The sequence below is a fragment of the Cebidichthys violaceus genome, unplaced genomic scaffold (genome assembly GCF_023349555.1).
Source record: "Cebidichthys violaceus isolate CVI_PGR_0920_01 unplaced genomic scaffold, fCebVio1.0.p SCAF_2, whole genome shotgun sequence".
NCBI classification, from domain to species: domain Eukaryota; kingdom Metazoa; phylum Chordata; class Actinopteri; order Perciformes; family Stichaeidae; genus Cebidichthys; species Cebidichthys violaceus.
Genome location: NW_027176372.1, coordinates 16,180,210 through 16,203,312, shown reverse-complemented (window position 1 = coordinate 16,203,312; position 23,103 = coordinate 16,180,210). Strand labels below are relative to the sequence as shown.

The following is a 23,103-nucleotide window of genomic DNA, read 5'->3' as shown; positions in this document are numbered from 1 at the left end:
CTTGTCACATCCTTTTACGTTATTAGGCATTGTATGCATATAGTGAAACAATGACTTATATAATGGTTTGATCTTGTAACATATCAGATCAAACAAATAGTCTGACTCCAAATTGATCTCAAAGTTCATCGATTGAACAAAGTTGTCTCATTCTTGACTTTGTTTTTGGTAAATAATAAGCTATTGTCAACAAAGGTAAGCACTTTAACCTGCTCAGCTCTGTTCTGCTCACTCCAGACTATTGTCAGCAAACCAAAAATAGAGCCCTGTTTTTCCTTTTTTCATTGAGTCTTCAGAAGGCAGCCTTGACTGTCAATTGGCAGCAGACCTTAGATGTGTTGACACGCTGCCATGGAAAGAGAGCTCTCACCTCTTATTCAACCTGGAGTTCTTTAAATTTTTAAATAACTTTCTGTCTATTTTGGAGCATTTAAAATACATTACACTATGCTTTCTTTATTATTAGCCAGCCTAACCTACCCGCTCTTATGCTATGATGTTATTATTTAGAGCAGCTTCATGAATGAAAGTCTGTGGAAATAACATTTTAAAATTCAATGACAGTACAACCAAAGTAGAATGCAAGAGTCAAGTGACAAAAAAAGGATTACCTGATATATAATTATACACAAATACAGATAAGTGCAGCTTCCAGGATTTTCTAGAAAATTCCCACTTCTGGAATTACATATAAAAGGTCTCAGCGGTTTTCCAACATGTCATCCCTTACTCTGCACAATGTTTCTATAAAACAAAACTAATTTACTGTCCGTATTAAAAAAAATATATGACTGAAAACTTTGTGAAGCTTGTGTTAATTAAAATGAGCCATGCTGTGAAACTGACATACTTTTCTATCTTTCTCCAATATTGTCAACCACACTGCTTCAAACAGTGAGCCGGTAATGCAGATACGAATACACAAAAATGAAGCATTGCTTGTTTTTCCACCTCCTTCCATGGCTGAAATTAGGAGCACAAATGAGCCTGCAGCTGTAACACGATTCAGCAACACACATGAATTCACATGGGGATTATTTTGATGACAAAACCTCTCTGCTTCATAACCATGACACAGGCAGTAACAGGCAGGCGTGCGTGTGCACACACACACGCACACACACACACACACACACACACACACACACACTCACTATGTGACACAGAAACAAAAATCACCATTTAACTGTTGTGTAAGACTCAACCCAGTGATCTGAGTGCAGCTCCACACTACAATACTTCAAACATATAAAAACATTTTGTTTTACGCTTCTTTCGACTTTAAGTGCTTCGTTTTACCATCACTTTTTATCTTTAGTGTCATACTGATTGATGTCTGAAACCTTTATGTGTCTTTATGCTAAAGAAGCCTTGGAAAAGATTAATTCACAGGTAATCTAAAAACATATGGTTTAAAAGAACGAAAGAAACAAAAGTACCACTGTTACTATTTTTATTATGTTTAATTATTAGCAGTAGTGGCAGCAATGTGTTTGAGATGTAAGCGCGTGTTGTACTACAAATGCATGCATTTGAGTATTTGTTTAATCCGAAAGTTTTTATTTTCTTGTTAATTAGAGTTGCCTTTGGTTTTTGTTATGATGGTCATCGGTTTTGGTTTCTGATATAAATGTCCTACATTTATGTCCTTTACATGTTCTTTGCAAAAGTTCACGGGAAAATGGAGAAGTAAGACACAATCTTCTCTTCAAGTTTATTTTTCATCAGAATACACTCATAGTTTGTTCACATATTGCTCAATTCATAGCATAGTGCAAAGGTTTTATTATGTCTCTGTCACACGATAAATCATGTATCATTGTGAAAACATAACATGGCATTATCAACTTGGCTGCAGTGTATTCCAAGTCACAAAATGGACAATGAATAAAACTGTGAAGGCTGTTTAACCCAAAATATGTATCAGAGGCAAAGAGAAATATAGCAGGAACAAAGCAATACTATTAATAGCTATAACTACAGTTCATCAACTGTATTGTTCTCACAGAATCAGAAGATGCAGTGATAAATAGAGTAGTCAGAAAGGTATGCCATGCATTTAAAAAAACAAAGAGACAGAGAGAGACTACTAACAGAATAGAGTAGAATAATTAAGAGAGGCAGGGAAACAAAACAGGCCTGACTAAGTAACAACAAGTAAACCATCTGCTAAAAACGTTCTAATCTGAGATAAAAACAAAAAAATCTAAATAAAACAGATGTAAATAGAATAATTACTTTATTCATTCTAATATGCTACTATTTTAAATATTCCAGAAGATAAACTATACACTTCGTTTAAGGTCACCATCGATATTCATGGTCAGGTGATGGGGGCTGAGGTTGAGGTTATTAGCAAAACTCAAAAAACATTACAAAACATATTCAACAAGGCATCGACAGCATATTCACGCACAAATACAAGTAACTTATTTGGCAGGCAAAGGGTCGAAATTGAATTCAACGCACTGGGATTATTTTACAACATCCATAACATGTTGTTATTGCCGACTCTCATTTGATCAAGTAACAAGGTTGCGGTGCACCTGCCCTCACCTTCAGAGTAGCTCTGTCTGCACTCGCCTGCCTTAGCGTGTTTTTTTGATAGGCTGCGCTTCTTTGCTTCAGCGTGTCAGTGTCTGTGCTTGAGCCGAAACGAAAATCGCCTCTCCACGACCCGGTGGTCAAGAAGGAATCATACCGCTCATCTTTTAGCAGGGTCCCACAACGGCTTAAATCCGTGAAACTAGGGGGGAGGTAGGTTGTGGGGAAAACGGGGAGACTATCGGTGGTTGACCGGTAAACATAACTACGTCTGCAGAGCTTACAATAAAACACTCCACTGATTAAAAGGATTAAAAGTGAGGAAACGGTTGTAAGGGCGATAATCAAATACAACGTTAAGTTATCGCTGTCCTGTGACTCATCTGCAAATTCAAAGAGCTCGTTTAAAACAGGCAGCCCGTTGCCAATCATTACGTTGACGGTAGCGGTGGCGGAGAGAGATTCAGGCCCATTATCCGTTATTGAAACGACAATAGTGTGTTTCGGTTCATCGTCCTCCATGAATGTTCGCACAGTTCGGATTTCTCCTGTATGCAGACCGACCACAAACAAGCTGGGCCGTGTTGCTTTGATTATTCTGTAGGAGAGCCATGCGTTATGGCCAGAGTCGGCGTCCACAGCAACCACCTTAGTAACCAGGTAACCTCTAGGTGCTTCAATTGGCACCATGTCCTCAGCAATGAACCCGGTGGATTGCACAGGATACAAGACAACAGGCGCATTGTCATTTTGGTCCTTAATAAACACGTTAACAGTACAGGTGGTGGACAGTGGAGGGTCGCCTCCATCTCGAGCTGTCACCTTAATCTGAAAGTGTACTGATTGTTCGTAATCGAAGAGGCGTGATGTGAAGAGCTCACCAGTGTCTGAGTTGATGGTGAGGAAAGAGGACACTTCTGACTTTGTGTCCTTTGATATTTGGTACAGTATTTTAGCATTAGATCCGTCATCAATGTCCACTGCTTTCACTTTCATGACAAACGTGCCAACGGGTTGGTTTTCCAAGATGTTGGCATTGCACTCGCTCTGCGTAAAAGTTGGGGGGTTATCATTTATATCATTGATCACGATTGTTATAACTTTAACACTGGAGAGTGAGGGGGAGCCCGCATCAGTGGCAGCGACTGCGATGTTATACTCGGATTGAAGTTCTCTGTCTAGTATTCCGTCAGTCACTAACATGTAATAGTTTTTGACCTCTGACACTAATTTAAATGGAACATTGTCTGGGATTGTGCACATGACGCGCCCACTGCTTCCAGTGTCCAGGTCATACACATTAATCAGAGCAACCATAGTTCCTGGTTTAGAGTCTTCCGCCACGTTAGCAGAGGCTGACTTTACTTCTATCATTGGTTTGTTGTCATTCACGTCAATGACGTCAATTATAAGTTTACAGTGAGAGGCCTGACCACCCCCATCTTTAGCCTGAACATCCAGCTCGTGCGTACTGGCCTCTTCATAGTCAATGACACCCACCAGGCGAACTTCTCCGCTCAGAGGGTTAATTTCAATAGCTCTTCCCATCTTGTCTGACAGGTGACTGAAAGAGTATGTTATCTCTCCATAAACACCTTCATCTGAGTCCGTGGCATTCAGCGTTGCTATGACAGTCCCAGTGGCAGAGTTCTCTGGCACAGATGTTTTGTAAACTCGTTGGCTAAAAACTGGGACATTGTCATTGGCGTCCAAAACACGGATATGAATAGACGCAGTTCCTGATCTGACTGGATTTCCCCCGTCAATTCCATTGATTTGCAGTACATGTTCAGCTTGTGCCTCCCGGTCCAATGCCTTTTTAAGAACTAGTTCCGGATAAGAATTGCCGTTTATTTGGGTACTCATTTCCAGTGCAAAATGATTATTCGGGCTCAGTTTATATTCACGGACTGAGTTGGTTCCCAGATCGGGGTCATGCGCGCTCTCCAATGGAAAGCGCCTCCCCAGAACAGTGGATTCGACTAAATCCAGTTGTATCTCCCCTGCAGCGAACACTGGGCTGTTGTCATTTATATCTGCAATATCCAACACTATGCTGTATGCTTGAAGGGGATCTTCAAGTAAGAGCTGGTACTGCAGGATGCAGACACTGGCTTGCACGCACAGCTCCTCTCGGTCTATCCGTTGGCTGATCAAAAGATTGCCTGACGCAGTGTCCAGTTCACACAGCTGGCTCGTTCCTTCTGCAACAACGCGGGCTCGACGAGCTTCAAGCTCCGTCACTTTCAGCCCCAGATCCCGCGCAACATTCCCGATAACCGACCCCCGCAGCATCTCCTCTGGAAGGATGTAACGGACTTCTCCAAACGAAACACCAAAAAGGAGGCAAAACCATAAAAAATACAGCCACCGTTTAAAGTTTAATGACTGATCCATTATTAAACATGCTTTCAGAAACAGATGTAGAGTCGACATCACAGCTAAATCTTAAACATATACATCCAAATATCGAACTGAAAATGTTGCTGTAATCCAACGGTTGCCTGCTTCTCTAGCTGAGTTAATCATGCTCTATTAAGGAGACTGTCTGCTCGGATTCCTCTCTCTCTGTCCCCATTTCACTGCTGCGCTCTCTCTCTCTCTCTCTCTCTCTCTCTCTCTCTCTCTCTCTCTCTCTCTCTCTCTCTCTCTCTCTCTCTCTCTCATACCCAGTCTCCCTCTCCTTCTCTCCCTCATCCACACCCACACATCCACAAACAGCATGCATACAGCCCTCGGCTCTAACCCAATACTCCAGTTCCACTGACACAGATGATGTGAGACACGCCATAGCAACCATGAGTCAGACAGTATAAAAGAGCGCCACCATGAGACCAAGATAATTATTACAACAGTGCATGGACAATATACTATGAACATCACCTTGCATTGTAACCAACATAAGATCAGGCAACTTATCATAATGCTAATATCATATAACATGACATGATTATTCACTAAATATTGTGGAGCAGTGAGTGTTGCTCTGCCTGTATGTGTTTGACAGAGAATATATTGTAAAGCTCCAGATGTCTGAAGCAGCTGCAGCTCAACTCTTGAGACGTTTTTTTCCTGGTTTGTGACAAATGTACAAGGTTCATAATGTATCAAGTTATTCAATAGAGGATTTGGAAATATGAAACAGATCACTTAAGTGGACTATTATGTAACAAAATTACTGTTGCATGTGACAAAAAAATTACAAAGTAAGGAACAGTGAAGGTGCAGTAAAGGAGGCCTTCAGCACTAATAATGGGCGACTGCAATCATGAAAAGGGTGAAGTTCTGTGGATATACAGTATTTAGATGAACATTCATACCAGTTACAATTACTGAGATGAATAAAATATCACCAAAGCTATTGATAAATGAACAGTAATATTTTACTTTATTTCAAGTCTGTTATGTAAAATTAAAGTTCAATTAATGAAAAGTGTTGTGTCACTTGAAACAACAGGTCTTATCTTTGTAAAGTGGATAAAAATGTAATAGTAAAATAAGCATTATGATACACTCAATATGTATTTGTGTATAACAATGTTGAGTTATCTAAATGGAGGGGGGTTTAATTTCAAGCCAAAAACTTTCAGGGAAACAAACAAACTGCAACCAGTGCTAAAGTTAAGCTCCGGTGTAAGAGGCAGTGTTGAAAAAACTGTCTGTAGGTGGATACCTAACAGTAACTCTGCACTCCACAGTTTTACTGTATTTGCACGTCATTAAGAGGCAAATACATACGTGAATGTCTGCCTTTCACGGTGAGAAAGTACAGTGAGAAGTGTTTTTGTAGATAAATAAATGTTCAATTGAGTATGTGATGAATACACATGCCACAACTTGAAAATGAGGGTGGTGTTATTATTAAGAATGATTAATTATTATTATTATTATTAAAAGGGAATCAACATTTTTGAATTTATTAAAAATAAACTATTATGTAGTTTATTTTTTATAGTAGTCCACTTTTTTAAGAAAAATAATTCATTTTAATTTGGGAAAGAATTCAAGGTGCCCAAAAAATGCATAAGTAAATCACAGCTCAGCAAAAAAGGAGAGAGAGAGAGAGAAATATAATATAGACGTTTTACAGATCTGGAACAAACTATATAAAGCATGTCCCTACCTCAGGAGAACCATTACAGTCCCCGAACACATCAGCAAAGTCTGATGGACTTTTCCTCAGAGTCTGGTCAGCAGGCAGTGTGTTGTCATTGTAAGATGACACAAACTTAAAGTCACTGGTTCTAGAACCTGTTGTCAGGTAGGCGTCATAATTGCAATAAACTGACTTTATGCTGACTAAACTAATAACAACACATCTACAGTAATCTTGCAGCCAACTGAAATACATTATAGCAGATCTCAGTCGATTTAGATAAAATTACTTTGTGTAGGAAAAAACATTCTGCTGAATTGGACAACACACCAAAAATGTCCGAGACTAAATCACTCCCAGACCAATACACTGTAAGTAAGTGGTAAGCATGTATGTGACAATTCTGAAAGCAACAATGTTCATGTAACAACGAATTTTGAAAGGCACCTGAATGGACAGACAAAAGGAAAGATAGATAAAAGAGGACAATGACAAGAAAAAAACAAAAACAATATTACCAACGAAGTAGATAAAAGAAAAACGTTGAAATTGGAATTTCCAGACAGAAATCCCTTCAAAAAATGACAATGTTTGAAAATAAGATGAGTTTGATTTGACTGTTTTTGAAAATAATAATGCTATGATCATACCTCTAAACACTCTTCCATTTCACCAAACACCTCAGCAAAATCGCTTGGGCTTTTCCTCAGAGTCTGGTCAGCAGGCAGTGTGTTGTCATTGTAGGATGACACGAACTTAAAGTCACTGGTTCTAGAACCTGTTGTCAGGTAGGCGTCATAATTGTAAGTGCTGCGTAACGTTCCTGTGCCGTCAACGTCTGCGTAATTAGGAGGGAGATAAGCGCTGGGGATGGCAACTGCTCCATCAAACAACAGTCTGGGCTTTCTCCTGCGACAAAACCTCACACCGAGGATGATGATGATGAAGGTCAGGAAAAAGGTGGACACAGACACCAGAGCGATGATCAGATAAGAGGTCAGTTTAGAGTTCTTCTCGTCATAAGAAATATCCTTCAGTTCTGGCACCTCAGCCAAGTTATCAGAAATAAGTAAATACATGGAACAGGTGGCAGAGAGAGAGGGCTGTCCGTTATCTTTCACTGACACAATGAGGTTCTGTTTCATGCTGTCAGATTCAGAAATGTCCCGCTGGGTCCTGATCTCTCCGCTGTGGAGACCAATAGTGAAAAGTCCCGGATCAGTGGATTTGACTATATGATAGGACAGCCAGGCGTTCTGTCCGGAGTCCGCGTCCACCGCTATCACTTTGGACACCAGAGAGCCTCCGTGCGCAGCTTTGGGGACCAGCTCGGTCATGAAGGAGTTGCCCTCCGGGGCGGGGTACAGTATCTGAGGAGAGTTGTCGTTCACATCAGATACGAACACACTGACGGTCACGTTGCTGCTGAGCGGAGGAGAACCGTTGTCTCTGGCCGTCACGTGGACTTTAAAACTCCTGAACTGTTCATAATCAAACGACCTCACAGCGTGGATCACCCCCGTGTCTCCGTTAACAGACAGATAGGAGGACACCGGAGCACCGTTCACCTCACCGGGTAACAGAGAATAAATCACTGTACCGTTTTGTCTCCAGTCGGGGTCTCGAGCAGTAACGGAACATAAAGTGGAGCCAGGTTTGTTATTTTCAGTCACATAAGCGCTGTAGGACTGTTCCTCAAACACAGGTGGGTTGTCGTTGATGTCTGCTACAGATAACTGAACCGTTTTAGAGGAGGACAGAGGTGGAGAGCCCTCGTCAGTGGCAGTGATTGTAATGTTGTAATCAGACTCTAGTTCACGGTCCAGTTGTCCTGTGGTCACCAGAGAATAATAGTTTTTAATAGAAGGAACCAACTTAAAAGGGACGTTTTGCTGAATGGAGCAGCGGACCTGTCTGTTAGTCTCAGAGTCTCTATCCTGCACGTTGATGATGCCCACCTCTGTACCAGGTGGGGTATCTTCTGGAATGGGATTAGTCAGTGATTTCAAACTGACAACAGGGGCGTTGTCATTCACGTCAGTGATAGAAATGATTACCTTAGCATAAGATGACAGCCCTAATCCATCTTTGGCTTTAACGCGTATTTCAAATGATGTCGTAATTTCATAGTCAACAATGCCAATTACTCGTATCTCACCGACTTTACGGTCAATACTAAACACTCTCTTCACATCATCAGTAACATGTCCAAATTCATATGTCACGTCACCATTGACTCCTTCGTCTGCGTCAGTAGCACTCACTGTGACCACTACAGTATCTACAGGGGAGTTTTCAGGCAGACTGGCTTCATAAACGGCCTGGCTAAACACTGGGGCGTTATCATTAGCATCCAGTACAGTGACGTGTATGACTACAGTACCTGATCTCTGAGGAGAGCCTCCATCTAAAGCTGTAAGGAGCAAATTGATCTCTTGTTGTTTTTCACGATCAAGCTCTTTCTCAAGAACAAGCTCTATTGTGTTTCCATCAGCAGCCAAAATGAAATTATCATTCTTTTGAAGGCTGTACTGCTGAATTGAATTCTGTCCTACATCCGCATCGTGCGCCTCTTCAATCACAAAACGAGCTCCCCTAACTGCTGACTCTCGAATTTCTATATTAATCAAGTCTTCCTTAAATTGTGGGGAATTATCATTAATATCTTGAATGTGTAGATTAATCCGATGGAGCTCGAGAGGATTCTCCAGCACAAGCTCGTGCTTTAGGATGCACGAAGCCTTTTCTCCACAAAGCCCCTCTCGGTCAATCCTGTCGGCGACAATCAACTCTCCGTTATTCAAGTTTATGTCACTGTAACGTTTGTCAGTCCCATCGGTGTCAATACGGGCTCTTCTGATAGAGAGCGCGCCCCTGTCGAGCCCGAGATCCTTGGCCACATTTCCAATAACTGATCCACGTTTCGTCTCCTCTGGAAAAGAATAGCTCATGTCTCCATAAGCGACACGTAGAAAAAGCAGGAGGAAATAGAAGCCGCACGTTGGAAACAAGCTGATTTTTGAATCCATCATCGACGATTGGTTCCTAACAGATTGAGGAATACAGCGAACAATACTGTTCAACCACATAACACGATGATTTGCAACAGCGAGTCCAGGGTGACTGTTCTTATCTTGACACAGGAGCACAAGAATGTTCGTCCACACCAAAGGAAAGAGGAATTCAAACAACTTAAAGCTGGTGTATAGCGCCACCGTGAGTCAAGTTTAACAAAAACACTCATGATAATGAATAAAAGGGAACAATTCAAATTGGCTGTATGCGTAATATTTATGTTTATCTGTATATGAAACAAACACTATAACTATGTTGCTGTAAAATTAATATTTGCAACTGTAGTAATCCTTGAGGTTCAAACCAGGTAACAAGCAACGTCAACAAATAGGTCTTATGCATACAATGCAGACAGATATTAAGGCTCAGTCTATGAATATTTGATGAATGTTAGCATATACAATCATGACTGATATGTTTCAAATTGGAGGTTTTGTTACAGTGGGTATCAGAACCAGTATATTGGAGGTTTTGTCACAGTGGGTATCAGAACCAGTATATTGGAAGTTTTGTTACAGTGGGTATCAGAACCAGTATATCTGTGTATTTTTCCTCCCCCAGGATGTAATGCTAACCTGCGGATCTGCGTGAGTGTTTTCACACTGGATATCCTGACCCTAAAATGTTTAGCCTGGCTGAAAGCAAGCCAAAGTCAGAATGGTTTTAATCGTTTCTATTGTTTTCCTGTTTATATTGTCTGATTGTATCCTTTACGACCCAAAATGTATATAAAATAAGTGCAGCTATTTTAGTTGACTAGTCAGTTCTCTGAACTTGGATGATTTTTTTACTCTGATTGTAAAAGTGGTAAATCTAAATTCACCACAATCCCTTTTACCAAGTTTTGCACATCTGCAGAGTTGTATAAGTTTGGAATAAGGAGAACCTGCACCTGTCGTTGGATTAAAAACAGGAAGCAGGTGTCTAGAAGATTTTAAAGTTATTTTGTGTAGTTACAATGAGCCACTAAACCTTTAAAGAATTAACAATTTGTATGTGTATGAGTTCATATATTTACATGCAGCTAAAATCATCAAACACACTACATTTATGTAACTATGTGGTTTCATCATCACATTTACCAACATTTGGACTTCCCGTCGTCCAATTGGTTTATTCAATCACATAGCAGGGAGAGTAGTGGGGTGAAATTGATGAAAGTGTGGGAAAAAAAAGGTTTCTGAAAAGACAGCAGCTGTTCAGCACCAAGGACAGGGAAATGAGTTGAAAGCAGTGGGCATGACAAAAAGCACTCACAACACAAACAGAGACAAGTTGTGTGTGTGTGTGTGTGTGTGTCTGTGTGTGTGTGTGTGTGTGTGTGTGTGTGAGTGAGTGAGTGAGTGAGTGAGTGAGTGAGTGAGTGAGTGAGTGAGTGAGTGAAAGAGAGAGAGAGAGAGAGAGAGAGAGAGAGAGAGAGAGAGAGAGAGAGAGAGCGAGCAAAACACTGCATTTGTTTTTGTTTCAGAAAAAACAGCCATGACCCTTAAAGACCACTGGTACAAAGTTTACTTCCAAAACTTGTATAACACTGCAGATCAACAAGTACCATGGTGAACCAAGGTGATTACAATATCTTACCACACCAGTTAAAGATGGATTGAACGAGCCTTTGCTCTATTCTAAAAAAGGAAATTAAATAAAACCTCCCTTCCCATTAGAGCACCAACAAGATAAAAGTTGATGCATTAGATCAAACACTTACTATAGAAAATAATAAATGTTAAAATAACCAGATGTGGCAATATAGCAGAGATACAATTTAAGACAAATCACTTTAAACTTAGTCAATCCAGAGAATACAATCAGGCAGCTGTTACCAAAATGTACTAAAACTATCTGGGTATCCTGGAAGGAAAAGTCCCTCATTCTGTCAACATGACCTGTCTAGACTGCCTGTATGAAACTCACACTGTACTTTAATGAACAAGGTGACTGATATTATTTAATTTTATGAGCTGGGAAAATGTATTATCTTCTTCAGGCAAAAAAAAAGCCTCAATCCTCATAGCAGAAAACAAACATAGGATAAAATAGAGATGTGATTCATGCTATAGAATAAAGGTCATTCAATCAGAGTGTATCATGAAACAAGCACAATCACTGCAGAAATCTCCATGGGAAAGACCCTACACTGCAAAATGACAAACTGAGACTAAAATTAACACCTTGTGTCTTTTCTCTCTACATTTATATTATTATTATTATGATCATCTGTATTTCACATTGACAATGGTCACACCAGAGAGCAATCAACCATAACTAAACTCAAACAACAAGAAGCCCAAACCAACATCTGTTGAAATGGAGAGGACTGAATTCAAAAGGAAAGACCAACATATTACAGGTGATGCCATCCACCTGAAAAAAAGCAGCACTAGACAAGAGTAGCATGTTTATAGGCTTTCAACCATTCAGATTTTAAGGTAAATGCATCTGCCTGCTATAGATAGAATAATAACATTACTTCCCTGGCCTTAAGTGTAATGTGTACATTTACTTTTGTTCATGAGACACACACTTCTATCCAAAGCAACGTGCTAATGAGGTCTAATCAAAACAACAGTAGATCATGAGGAAGCCCCCAACAATAAATCTCACAAAGCTCAGCGTGAGATTCCCTCTGACACAAAAGGCACAAAATTGAACTTGTATGAAGTAAGACGTGAATGCATAAGAAGTGAGATTGTTTTTGTTTGGTGTTGTCTTTTTTTAGAGAAGGCATGATAAAGATGTGTCTGACAGAAACTTATGGAAAATATAACTGGCAGATAGAATCTGTGAAAATTTAACTCTGGAACTTGGTCACATTGAACCCTTAATGCTCTGGCTGATCGGTACATAAGAGGTTAATTTTACTAATAACTCAATAATAAATTGATTCAAGAACTGCATCCAATGGCATAGTTACCAACTCATCAGTGAAATATTTAAGAGCAGGGTTTTGATGCAGAAAAAGAAGAATCTTCTTTAAAAAAAAAGAATGTCACAACTTCACATGAGCGATAAACTGACTTTATGCTGATCAAACTAATAACAACACATCATCTTACAGCCAACTGAAAGAAGTTATAGCAGATCTCAGTCGATTTAGATAAAAACACTTTTTGAAGGAAAAAACATTCTGCTGAATTGGACAACACACCAAAAATGTCCGAGACTAAATCACTGCCAGACCAATATACTGTAAGTAAGTGGTAAGAATGTATGTGAGAAAACTGAAAGCAACAATGTTCATGTAACAACGAATTTTGAAAGGAACCTGAATGGACAGACAAAATGAAAGATAGATAAAAGAGGACAATTACGAAAAAACAACAACATTATAACCAAAAGAGTAAGTAGAGAAAAGAAAAACTTTGAGCTTGGAATATCCAGAAAAAAATCCCTTCAAAAAAATGACAATGTTTGAAAATAAGATGAGTTTGATTTGACTGTTTTTGAAAATAATAATGCTATGTTCATACCTCTAAACACTCTTCCATTTCACCAAACACCTCAGCAAAATCGCTTGGACTTTTCCTCAGAGTCTGGTCAGCAGGCAGTGTGTTGTCATTGTAGGAAGACACGAACTTAAAGTCACTGGTTCTAGAACCTGTTGTCAGGTAGGCGTCATAATTGTAAGTGCTGCGTAAAGTTCCTGTGCCGTCAACGTCTGCGTAATTAGGAGGGAGATAAGCGCTGGGGATGGCAACTGCTCCATCAAACAACAGTCTGGGCTTTCTCCTGCGACAAAACCTCACACCGAGGATGATGATGATGAAGGTCAGGAAAAAGGTGGACACAGACACCAGCGCGATGATCAGATAAGAGGTCAGTTTGGAGTTCTTCTCGTCATAAGAAATATCCTTCAGTTCTGGCACCTCAGCCAAGTTATCAGAAATAAGTAAATACATGGAACAGGTGGCAGAGAGAGAGGGCTGTCCGTTATCTTTCACTGACACAATGAGGTTCTGTTTCATGCTGTCAGATTCAGAAATGTCCCGCTGGGTCCTGATCTCTCCGCTGTGGAGACCAATAGTGAAAAGTCCCGGATCAGTGGATTTGACTATATGATAGGACAGCCAGGCGTTCTGTCCGGAGTCCGCGTCCACCGCTATCACTTTGGACACCAGAGAGCCTCCGTGTGCAGCTTTGGGGACCAGCTCGGTCATGAAGGAGTTGCCCTCCGGGGCGGGGTACAGTATCTGAGGAGAGTTGTCGTTCACATCCGATACGAACACACTGACGGTCACGTTGCTGCTGAGCGGAGGAGAACCGTTGTCTCTGGCCGTCACGTGGACTTTAAAACTCCTGAACTGTTCATAATCAAACGACCTCACAGCGTGGATCACCCCCGTGTCTCCGTTAACAGACAGATAGGAGGACACCGGAGCACCGTTCACCTCACCGGGTAACAGAGAATAAATCACTGTACCGTTTTGTCTCCAGTCGGGATCTCGAGCAGTAACGGAACATAAAGTGGAGCCAGGTTTGTTATTTTCAGTCACATAAGCGCTGTAGGACTGTTCCTCAAACACAGGTGGGTTGTCGTTGATGTCTGCTACAGATAACTGAACAGTTTTAGAGGAGGACAGAGGTGGAGAGCCCTCGTCAGTGGCAGTGATTGTAATGTTGTAATCAGACTCTAGTTCACGGTCCAGTTGTCCTGTGGTCACCAGAGAATAATAGTTTTTAATAGAAGGAACCAACTTAAAAGGGACGTTTTGCTGAATGGAGCAGCGGACCTGTCTGTTAGTCTCAGAGTCTCTATCCTGCACGTTGATGATGCCCACCTCTGTACCAGGTGGGGTATCTTCTGGAATGGGATTAGTCAGTGATTTCAAACTGACAACAGGGGCGTTGTCATTCACGTCAGTGATAGAAATGATTACCTTAGCATAAGATGACAGCCCTAATCCATCTTTGGCTTTAACGCGTATTTCAAATACTCTAGTAATTTCATAGTCAACAATGCCAATTACTCGTACCTCACCGACTTTACGGTCAATACTAAATATCTTCTTCACATCATCAGTAACATGTCCAAAGTCATAAGTCACGTCACCATTGACTCCCTCGTCTGCATCACTAGCACTCACTGTGACCACTACAGTATCTACAGGGGAGTTTTCAGGTAGACTGGCTTTATAAACGGCCTGGCTAAACACTGGGGCGTTATCATTAGCATCCAGTACAGTGACGTGTATGACTACAGTACCTGATCTCTGAGGAGAGCCTCCATCTAAAGCTGTAAGGAGCAAATTGATCTCTTGTTCTTTTTCACGATCAAGCTCTTTCTCAAGAACAAGCTCTATTGTGTTTCCATCAGCAGCCAAAATGAAATTATCATTCTTTTGAAGACTGTACTGCTGAACCGAATTCTGTCCTACATCCGCATCGTGCGCCTCTTCAATCACAAAACGAGCTCCCCTGTCTGCCGACTCTCGAATTTCTATATTAATCAAGTCTTCCTTAAATTGTGGGGAATTATCATTAATATCTTGAATGTGTAGATTAATCCGATGGAGCTCGAGAGGATTCTCCAGCACAACCTCGTGCTTTAGGATGCACGAAGCCTTTTCTCCACAAAGCCCCTCTCGGTCAATCCTGTCGGCGACAATCAACTCTCCGTTATTCAGGTTTATGTCACAGTAACGTTTGTCAGTCCCATCGGTGTCAATGCGGGCTCTTCTGATAGAGAGCGCGCCCCTGTCGAGCCCAAGATCCTTGGCCACATTTCCAATAACTGATCCACGTTTCGTCTCCTCTGGAAAAGAATAGCTCATGTCTCCATAAGCGACACGTAGAAAAAGCAGGAGGAAATAGAAGCTGCACGTTGGAAACAAGCTGATTTTTGAATCCATCATCGACGATTGGTTCCTAACAGGTTGAGGAATAAAGCGAACAATACTGTTCAACCACACGAAAAGCAACAGCGAGTCCAGGGAGTCCCTATCTTGACACAGGAGCACAAGAATGTGCGTCAACACCAAAGGACAGAGGAATTCAAACATCTTAAAGCTGGTGTATAGCGCCACCGTGAGTCAAGTTTAACAAAAACACTCACCATAATGAATTAAAGGGAACACTTCAAATTGGCTCTATCCTGCGTATTATTTATGTGTATCTGTATATGAAACAAACACAACAACTACTATGTTGTTAAAGCTATCTTTGCAACTGTTGTAATCATTGAGGCTCAAACCAGGAAACACTAGAGAAACAAGCAACGTCAACAAATACGTTGTATCCATACAATGCAGACTTATATTAAGGCTCAGTCTATGAATATTTGATGAATATTAGCATATACAATTATGACTGATATGTTTCAAATTGGAGGTTTTGTTACAGTGGGTATCAGAACCAGTATATTGGAGGTTTTGTCACAGTGGGTATCAGAACCAGTATATTGGAAGTTTTGTTACAGTGGGTATCAGAACCAGTATATCTGTGTATTTTTCCTCCCCCAGGATGTAATGCTAACCTGTAGATCTGCGTGAGTGTTTTCACACTGGATATCCTGACCCTAAAATGTTTAGCCTGGCTGAAAGCAAGCCAAAGTCAGAATGGTTTTAATCGTTTCTATTGTTGTCCTGTTTATATTGTCTGATTGTATCCTTTACGACCCAAAATGTATATAAAATAAGTGCAGCTATTTTAGTTGACTAGTCAGTTCTCTGAACTTGGATGATTTTTTTAATTCTGATTGTAAAAGTGGTAAATCTAAATTCACCACAATCCTTGAACCAAGTTTTGCACATCTGCAGAGTTGTAAAAGTTTGGAATAAGGAGAACCTGCACCTGTCGTTGGATTAAAAACAGAAAGCAGGTGTCTGGAAGATTTTAAAGTTAAGTTATTTTGTGTAGTTACAATGAGCCACTAAACCTTTACAGAATTAACAATTTGCATATGTATACGTTTATAACGTGCAGCTTAAATCATCAAACACACTATATTTATGTAACTATGTGGTTTCATCATCACATTTACCAACATTCGGACTTCCTGCCATCCAATTGGTTTATTCAATCACATAGCAGGGAGAGTAGTGGGGTGAAAGTCATGAACGTTTGGAAAAAAGTAACAAAAAAGTGTCTGAAAAGACAGCAGCTGTTCAGCACCAAGAACAGGGAAATGAGTTGAAAGCAGTGGGAGTAACAAAAAGCACTCACAACACAAACAGATAGATTTGTATATGTGTGTGTGAGTGAGTGAGTGAGTGAGTGAGTGAGTGAGTGAGTGAGTGAGTGAGTGAGTGAGTGAGTGAGTGAAAGAGAGAGAGAGAGAGAGAGAGAGAGAGAGAGAGAGAGAGAGAGAGAGAGAGAGAGAGAGAGAACAAAACTCTGCATTTGTTTTTGTTTCAGAAAAAACAGCCATGACCCTTAAAGACCGCCATTACAAAGTTTACTTCCAAAACTTGAACAACACTGCAGATCAACAAGTACCATGGTGAACCAAGGTGATTACAATATCTTACCACACCAGTTAAAGATGGATTGAACGAGCCTTTGCTCTTTTCTGAAAAAGGAAAATAAATAAAACCTCCCTTCCTATTAGAGCACCAACAAGATAAAAGTTGATGCATTAGATCAAACACTTACTATAGAAAACAATACATGTTAAAACAACCAGATGTGGCAATATAGCTGAGACACAATTTAAGACAAACCGCTTTAAACTTAGTTAATCCAGAGAATACAATCAGGCAGCTGTTACCAAAATGTACTAAAACTATCTGGGTAACCTGGAAGGAAAAGTCCCTCATTCTGCCAACATGACCTGTCTAGACTGCCTGTATGAAACTCACACTGTACTTTAATGAACAAGGTGACTGATATTATTTAATTTCATGAGCTGTGAAAAATGTATTATCTTCTTCAGGCAAAAAAACAAGCCTCAATCCTCATAGCAAAAAACACAGACAGGATAAAATGCAGATGTAATTCATGCTATAGAATAAAGGTCATTCAATCAGAGTGTATCATGAAACAAGCACAATCACTGCAGAAATCTCCATGGGAAAGACCCTACACTGCAAAATGACAAACTGTGACTAAAATCAACACCTTGTTTCTTTTCTCTCTACAATTATATTATTATTATTATGATCATCTGTATTTCACATTGACAATGGTCACACCACAGACCAATGAACCATCGCTAAACTAAAAAAAAGGAAGCCAAAACCAACACCAGTTGAAAATTGAATGGAATGGATTCAAAAGGAAAGACCAAAATATTACAGGTGATGCCATCCACCTGAAAAAAAAAGCAGCACTAGACAAGAGTAGCATGTTTATAGGCTTTCAACCATTCAGATTTTAAGGTAAATGCATCTGCCTGCTAGACAGAATGATAACATTACTTCCCTGGCCTTAAGTGTAATGTGTACATTTACCTTTGTTCATGTGACACACACTTCTATCCAAAGCAACATTCAGATGAGGTGCAATCAAAACAAGAGTAGACCATGAAGAAGCCACCAACAATAATTCTCACAAAGCTCAGCGTGAGATTCCCTCTGACACAAAAGGCACAAGATTGAAGGTGTATGAAGTAAGTCGTGAATGCATAAAACGTGAGATTGTTTGTTATTGACTGTTTTTTAGAGGAGGCAGAGCTAAAGATGTGTCTGCCTTTAACTTGAAGTAAAATCATGGATGATGTAACTGGTCCATAAAGTCTGGGAAAAGTGAACTCTGAAATTTGATCACATTGAACCCTTTATGCTCCGCCTGATCAGTAGATCAGAGGTTACTTTTCCTAATAACTCAATAATAATTTGATTCAAGAACTGCATGCACTGATATAAAATAGATACTAGTGAAATATATCAGAGCAGGGTTTTGATGAGTCTTTAAAAAAAGAATGTCACAACTTTAAATGAGCGATAAACTGACTTTATGCTGACCAAACTAATAACAACACATCATCTTACAGCCAAGTGAAAGAAATTATAGCAGATCTGAGTGAATTCAGATGGAAATACTTTTTGTTGGAAAAAACATTCTACTGAATTGGACAACACACCAAAAATGTCCGAGACTAAATCACTGCCAGACCAATACACTGTAAGTAAGTGGTAAGAATGTATGTGAGAAAACTGAAAGCAACAATGTTCATGTAACAACGAATTTTGAAAGGAACCTGAATGGACAGACAAAATGAAAGATAGATTAAAGAGGACAATGACGAAAAAAATAAAACATTACCAACAAAGTAAGTAGAGAAAAGAAACACTTTGAGTTTGGAATATCAAGAGAGTAGATTTGCAATCCCTTAAATATGACAATGTTTGAATAGAAAATGAGTTTGATTTGACTGTTTTTGAAAACAATAATGGTATGTTCATACCTCTAAACACTCTTCCATTTCACCAAACACCTCAGCAAAATCGCTTGGGCTTTTCCTCAGAGTCTGGTCAGCAGGCAGTGTGTTGTCATTGTAGGATGACACGAACTTAAAGTCACTGGTTCTAGAACCTGTTGTCAGGTAGGCGTCATAATTGTAAGTGCTGCGTAAAGTTCCTGTGCCGTCAACGTCTGCGTAATTAGGAGGGAGATAAGCGCTGGGGATGGCAACTGCTCCATCAAACAACAGTCTGGGCTTTCTCCTGCGACAAAACCTCACACCGAGGATGATGATGATGAAGGTCAGAAAAAAGGTGGACACAGACACCAGCGCGATGATCAGATAAGAGGTCAGTTTGGAGTTCTTCTCGTCATAAGAAATATCCTTCAGTTCTGGCACCTCAGCCAAGTTATCAGAAATAAGTAAATACATGGAACAGGTGGCAGAGAGAGAGGGCTGTCCGTTATCTTTCACTGACACAATGAGGTTCTGTTTCATGCTGTCAGATTCAGAAATGTCCCGCTGTGTCCTAATCTCTCCGCTGTGGAGACCAATAGTGAAAAGTCCCGGATCAGTGGATTTGACTATATGATAGGACAGCCAGGCGTTCTGTCCGGAGTCCGCGTCCACCGCTATCACTTTGGACACCAGAGAGCCTCCGTGTGCAGCTTTGGGGACCAGCTCGGTCATGAAGGAGTTGCCCTCCGGGGCGGGGTACAGTATCTGAGGAGAGTTGTCGTTCACATCCGATACGAACACACTGACGGTCACGTTGCTGCTGAGCGGAGGAGAACCGTTGTCTCTGGCCGTCACGTGGACTTTAAAACTCCTGAACTGTTCATAATCAAACGACCTCACAGCGTGGATCACCCCCGTGTCTCCGTTAACAGATAGATAGGAGGACACCGGGGCACCGTTCACCTCACCGGGTAACAGAGAATAAATCACTGTACCGTTTTGTCTCCAGTCGGGGTCTCGAGCAGTAACGGAACATAAAGTGGAGCCAGGTTTGTTATTTTCAGTCACATAAGCGCTGTAGGACTGTTCCTCAAACACAGGTGGGTTGTCGTTGATGTCTGCTACAGATAACTGAACCGTTTTAGAGGAGGACAGAGGTGGAGAGCCCTCGTCAGTGGCAGTGATTGTAATGTTGTAATCAGACTCTAGTTCACGGTCCAGTTGTCCTGTGGTCACCAGAGAATAATAGTTTTTAATAGAAGGAAGCAACTTAAAAGGGACGTTTTGCTGAATGGAGCAGCGGACCTGTCTGTTAGTCTCAGAGTCTCTATCCTGCACGTTGATGATGCCCACCTCTGTACCAGGTGGGGTATCTTCTGGAATGGGATTAGTCAGTGATTTCAAACTGACAACAGGGGCGTTGTCATTCACATCAGTGATAGAAATGATTACCTTAGCATAAGATGACAGCCCTAATCCATCTTTGGCTTTAACGCGTATTTCAAATACTCTCGTAATTTCATAGTCAACAATGCCAATTACTCGTACCTCACCGACTTTACGGTCAATACTAAATATCTTCTTCACATCATCAGTAACATGTCCAAAGTCATAAGTCACGTCACCATTGACTCCTTCGTCTGCATCACTAGCACTCACTGTGACCACTACAGTATCTACAGGGGAGTTTTCAGGTAGACTGGCTTTATAAACGGCCTGGCTAAACACTGGGGCGTTATCATTAGCATCCAGTACAGTGACGTGTATGACTACAGTACCTGATCTCTGAGGAGAGCCTCCATCTAAAGCTGTAAGGAGCAAATTGATCTCTTGTTGTTTTTCACGATCAAGATCTTTTTCGAGAACAAGCTCTATTGTGTTTCCATCAGCAGCCAAAATGAAATTATCATTCTTTTGAAGACTGTACTGCTGAACCGAATTCTGTCCTACATCCGCATCGTGCGCCTCTTCAATCACAAAACGAGCGCCCCTCACTGCCGACTCTCGAATTTCTATATTGATCGATTCTTCATTAAATTGTGGGAAATTATCATTAATATCTTGAATGTGTAGATTAATCCGATGGAGCTCGAGAGGATTCTCCAGCACAAGCTCGTGCTTTAGGATGCACGAAGCCTTTTCTCCACAAAGCCCCTCTCGGTCAATCCTGTCGGCGACAATCAACTCTCCGTTATTCAGGTTTATGTCACTGTAACGTTTGTCAGTCCCATCGGTGTCAATACGGGCTCTTCTGATAGAGAGCGCGCCCCTGTCGAGGCCAAGATCCTTGGCCACATTTCCAATAACTGATCCACGTTTCGTCTCCTCTGGAAAAGAATAGCTCATGTCTCCATAAGCGACACGCAGAAAAAGCAGGAGGAAATAGAAGCCATCCGCTACCACACTTAAATCCATCGTTAAGGATACGTTCCTAAGACGTTAAGGAATCCAAGCAACAAAAAGTTCAACCAAGTAACAGCAATTCAGCGTGATTGTGCCTGTAGTATCGAGCACGCAATGGGCGTAGAAGAACGTCTGTCCACAAAGGATAGAGAATCGAAACTATTTTAAGGCTGGTGTATAGCGACACCGTGAGTTAAATTCAACAATAACACTTGTTTAAAAATATAACAATAAAAAGGAACACTGCTAAATTGGCTGTAGCCTACATCACAGTGTCCACAAGTCTTGCAAATAAAACAGAAGGTAAACCTACTTTTGTTTTTTAAGACACTATACAAGCTTTGTACAAAACAAGTCTTGTAAATGAGCTCAGTTCGACTTTAAATTGTCAGAGTTTGCACATTTAAATGTCATATACTTTGATGAAATAATATGGTATTGAATAGCTATTCATATGGAAATAATGTGTGTCAGATAGCAGGATATTAAAAATAGTGTAACTGTCTACATTTGTATGCAACCCATCCATAACTTGCAAGCAGTGATCTTCATCATATAGCAGGACTGTACAAGTGTCTTATACTGAAACCGTTGTCTCCAATAGCATTAACATAGTATCTAAAGAGGTGCACATAAGTGAGAATATTACATTTTTAAGTTGATTGGTATTCCTTGCAGTCTCATAAGATAAACCAATGTCATGTAGTTTAAAGAGTGTTTAACTACATGAGTTATTTGTGAACTAAATCCATGTCTGTATGCTAGAAATTCTGACATCACCAATTTAGTAACTACACAGTGTTAAAAGTGAGGCCGTCTTTGAGCCCACTTGGCGGACATAGAATCACTTTTTACTTTTGTTGACAAGAGTTTAATTTTTGAAGTTACAGAAACAAAAAGAGACATGCATTAAGTTTATAAACAGAAAGTGTTTTTATATTCTGACTCTGGAACCACTGTGACCACTGTATAGGACAGAGAACAACAAACAATTTAAAGAAAACCCAATGCAAAACATCCGGAAACTTGCTTTAGGGACACACTACTCTGAACAGTACTATACCACCATTTACCAACTATACAAAGTTATACAACACTCCCAATCTACAAATAGTATAGTTGTTATGTAATCAAACTTCCATACATTAGACAAAAAATGACTGCAATTTATTTCTTCTCGGAGATGAAAAAAAATATTTAAATAAAATCACCTTTCAAAAAGTCACAGAATACGCAATACAATCTCACAGCTGGTATTGTTTGAAGAACACAACTAATAGACAGTCACAACGTTAAAGGACTAAGTTAGCACAATCACTGAAGAAATCTCAAGTCACTTATATTGAAACTGACAATATGAATTTGGCCTATAATACGAAAAACTCATTTATTTTTATTTAAGTTTGCTTCTATCTATCTACTTGTATGTTGTCGGTTATCTTTATCTGCCACAATAAGGCTTTGTCATTGTTCTTGTCCCTCGCTGTTAAAAAAAAGATCTCAAGCAAATGTTTTATGACACTTTGTCAACTAAAGTCTCATCTCAAAGGACAGAAAGAATGACTATGAAACCAGGAAGCAGCGACTTATTAAAACAAATAAAACAAAAACTTGAAAAAAAACTTGTCGCAAATGACATTTTTTGGAGCAATTTGAAGAAATGAAACTTCGACAATAAATGACAACAGAA

General features: G+C 40.3%; 5 protein-coding genes across 12 annotated transcripts in view; all 5 read right to left on the bottom strand.

Moving 5' to 3' along the window:
• The window catches only part of LOC137875492 (protocadherin gamma-A11-like), a 262,793-nt gene that overhangs the window by 173,111 nt on the left and 66,579 nt on the right, over positions 1-23,103 (bottom strand). The window lies entirely within an intron of this gene.
• The window catches only part of LOC137875768 (protocadherin beta-15-like), a 72,113-nt gene that overhangs the window by 1,400 nt on the left and 47,610 nt on the right, over positions 1-23,103 (bottom strand). The window lies entirely within an intron of this gene.
• On the bottom strand, positions 1,723-5,201 carry LOC137875917 (protocadherin beta-15). The gene has a single exon (XM_068715435.1). The coding sequence runs from the start codon at positions 4,978-4,980 to the stop codon at positions 2,515-2,517; it is 2,466 nt and encodes an 821-aa protein (XP_068571536.1). The 5' UTR covers positions 4,981-5,201; the 3' UTR covers positions 1,723-2,514.
• On the bottom strand, positions 13,177-15,561 carry LOC137875772 (protocadherin gamma-A11-like). The gene has a single exon (XM_068715280.1). The coding sequence runs from the start codon at positions 15,559-15,561 to the stop codon at positions 13,177-13,179; it is 2,385 nt and encodes a 794-aa protein (XP_068571381.1).
• On the bottom strand, positions 19,050-21,425 carry LOC137875770 (protocadherin gamma-A11-like). The gene has a single exon (XM_068715279.1). The coding sequence runs from the start codon at positions 21,423-21,425 to the stop codon at positions 19,050-19,052; it is 2,376 nt and encodes a 791-aa protein (XP_068571380.1).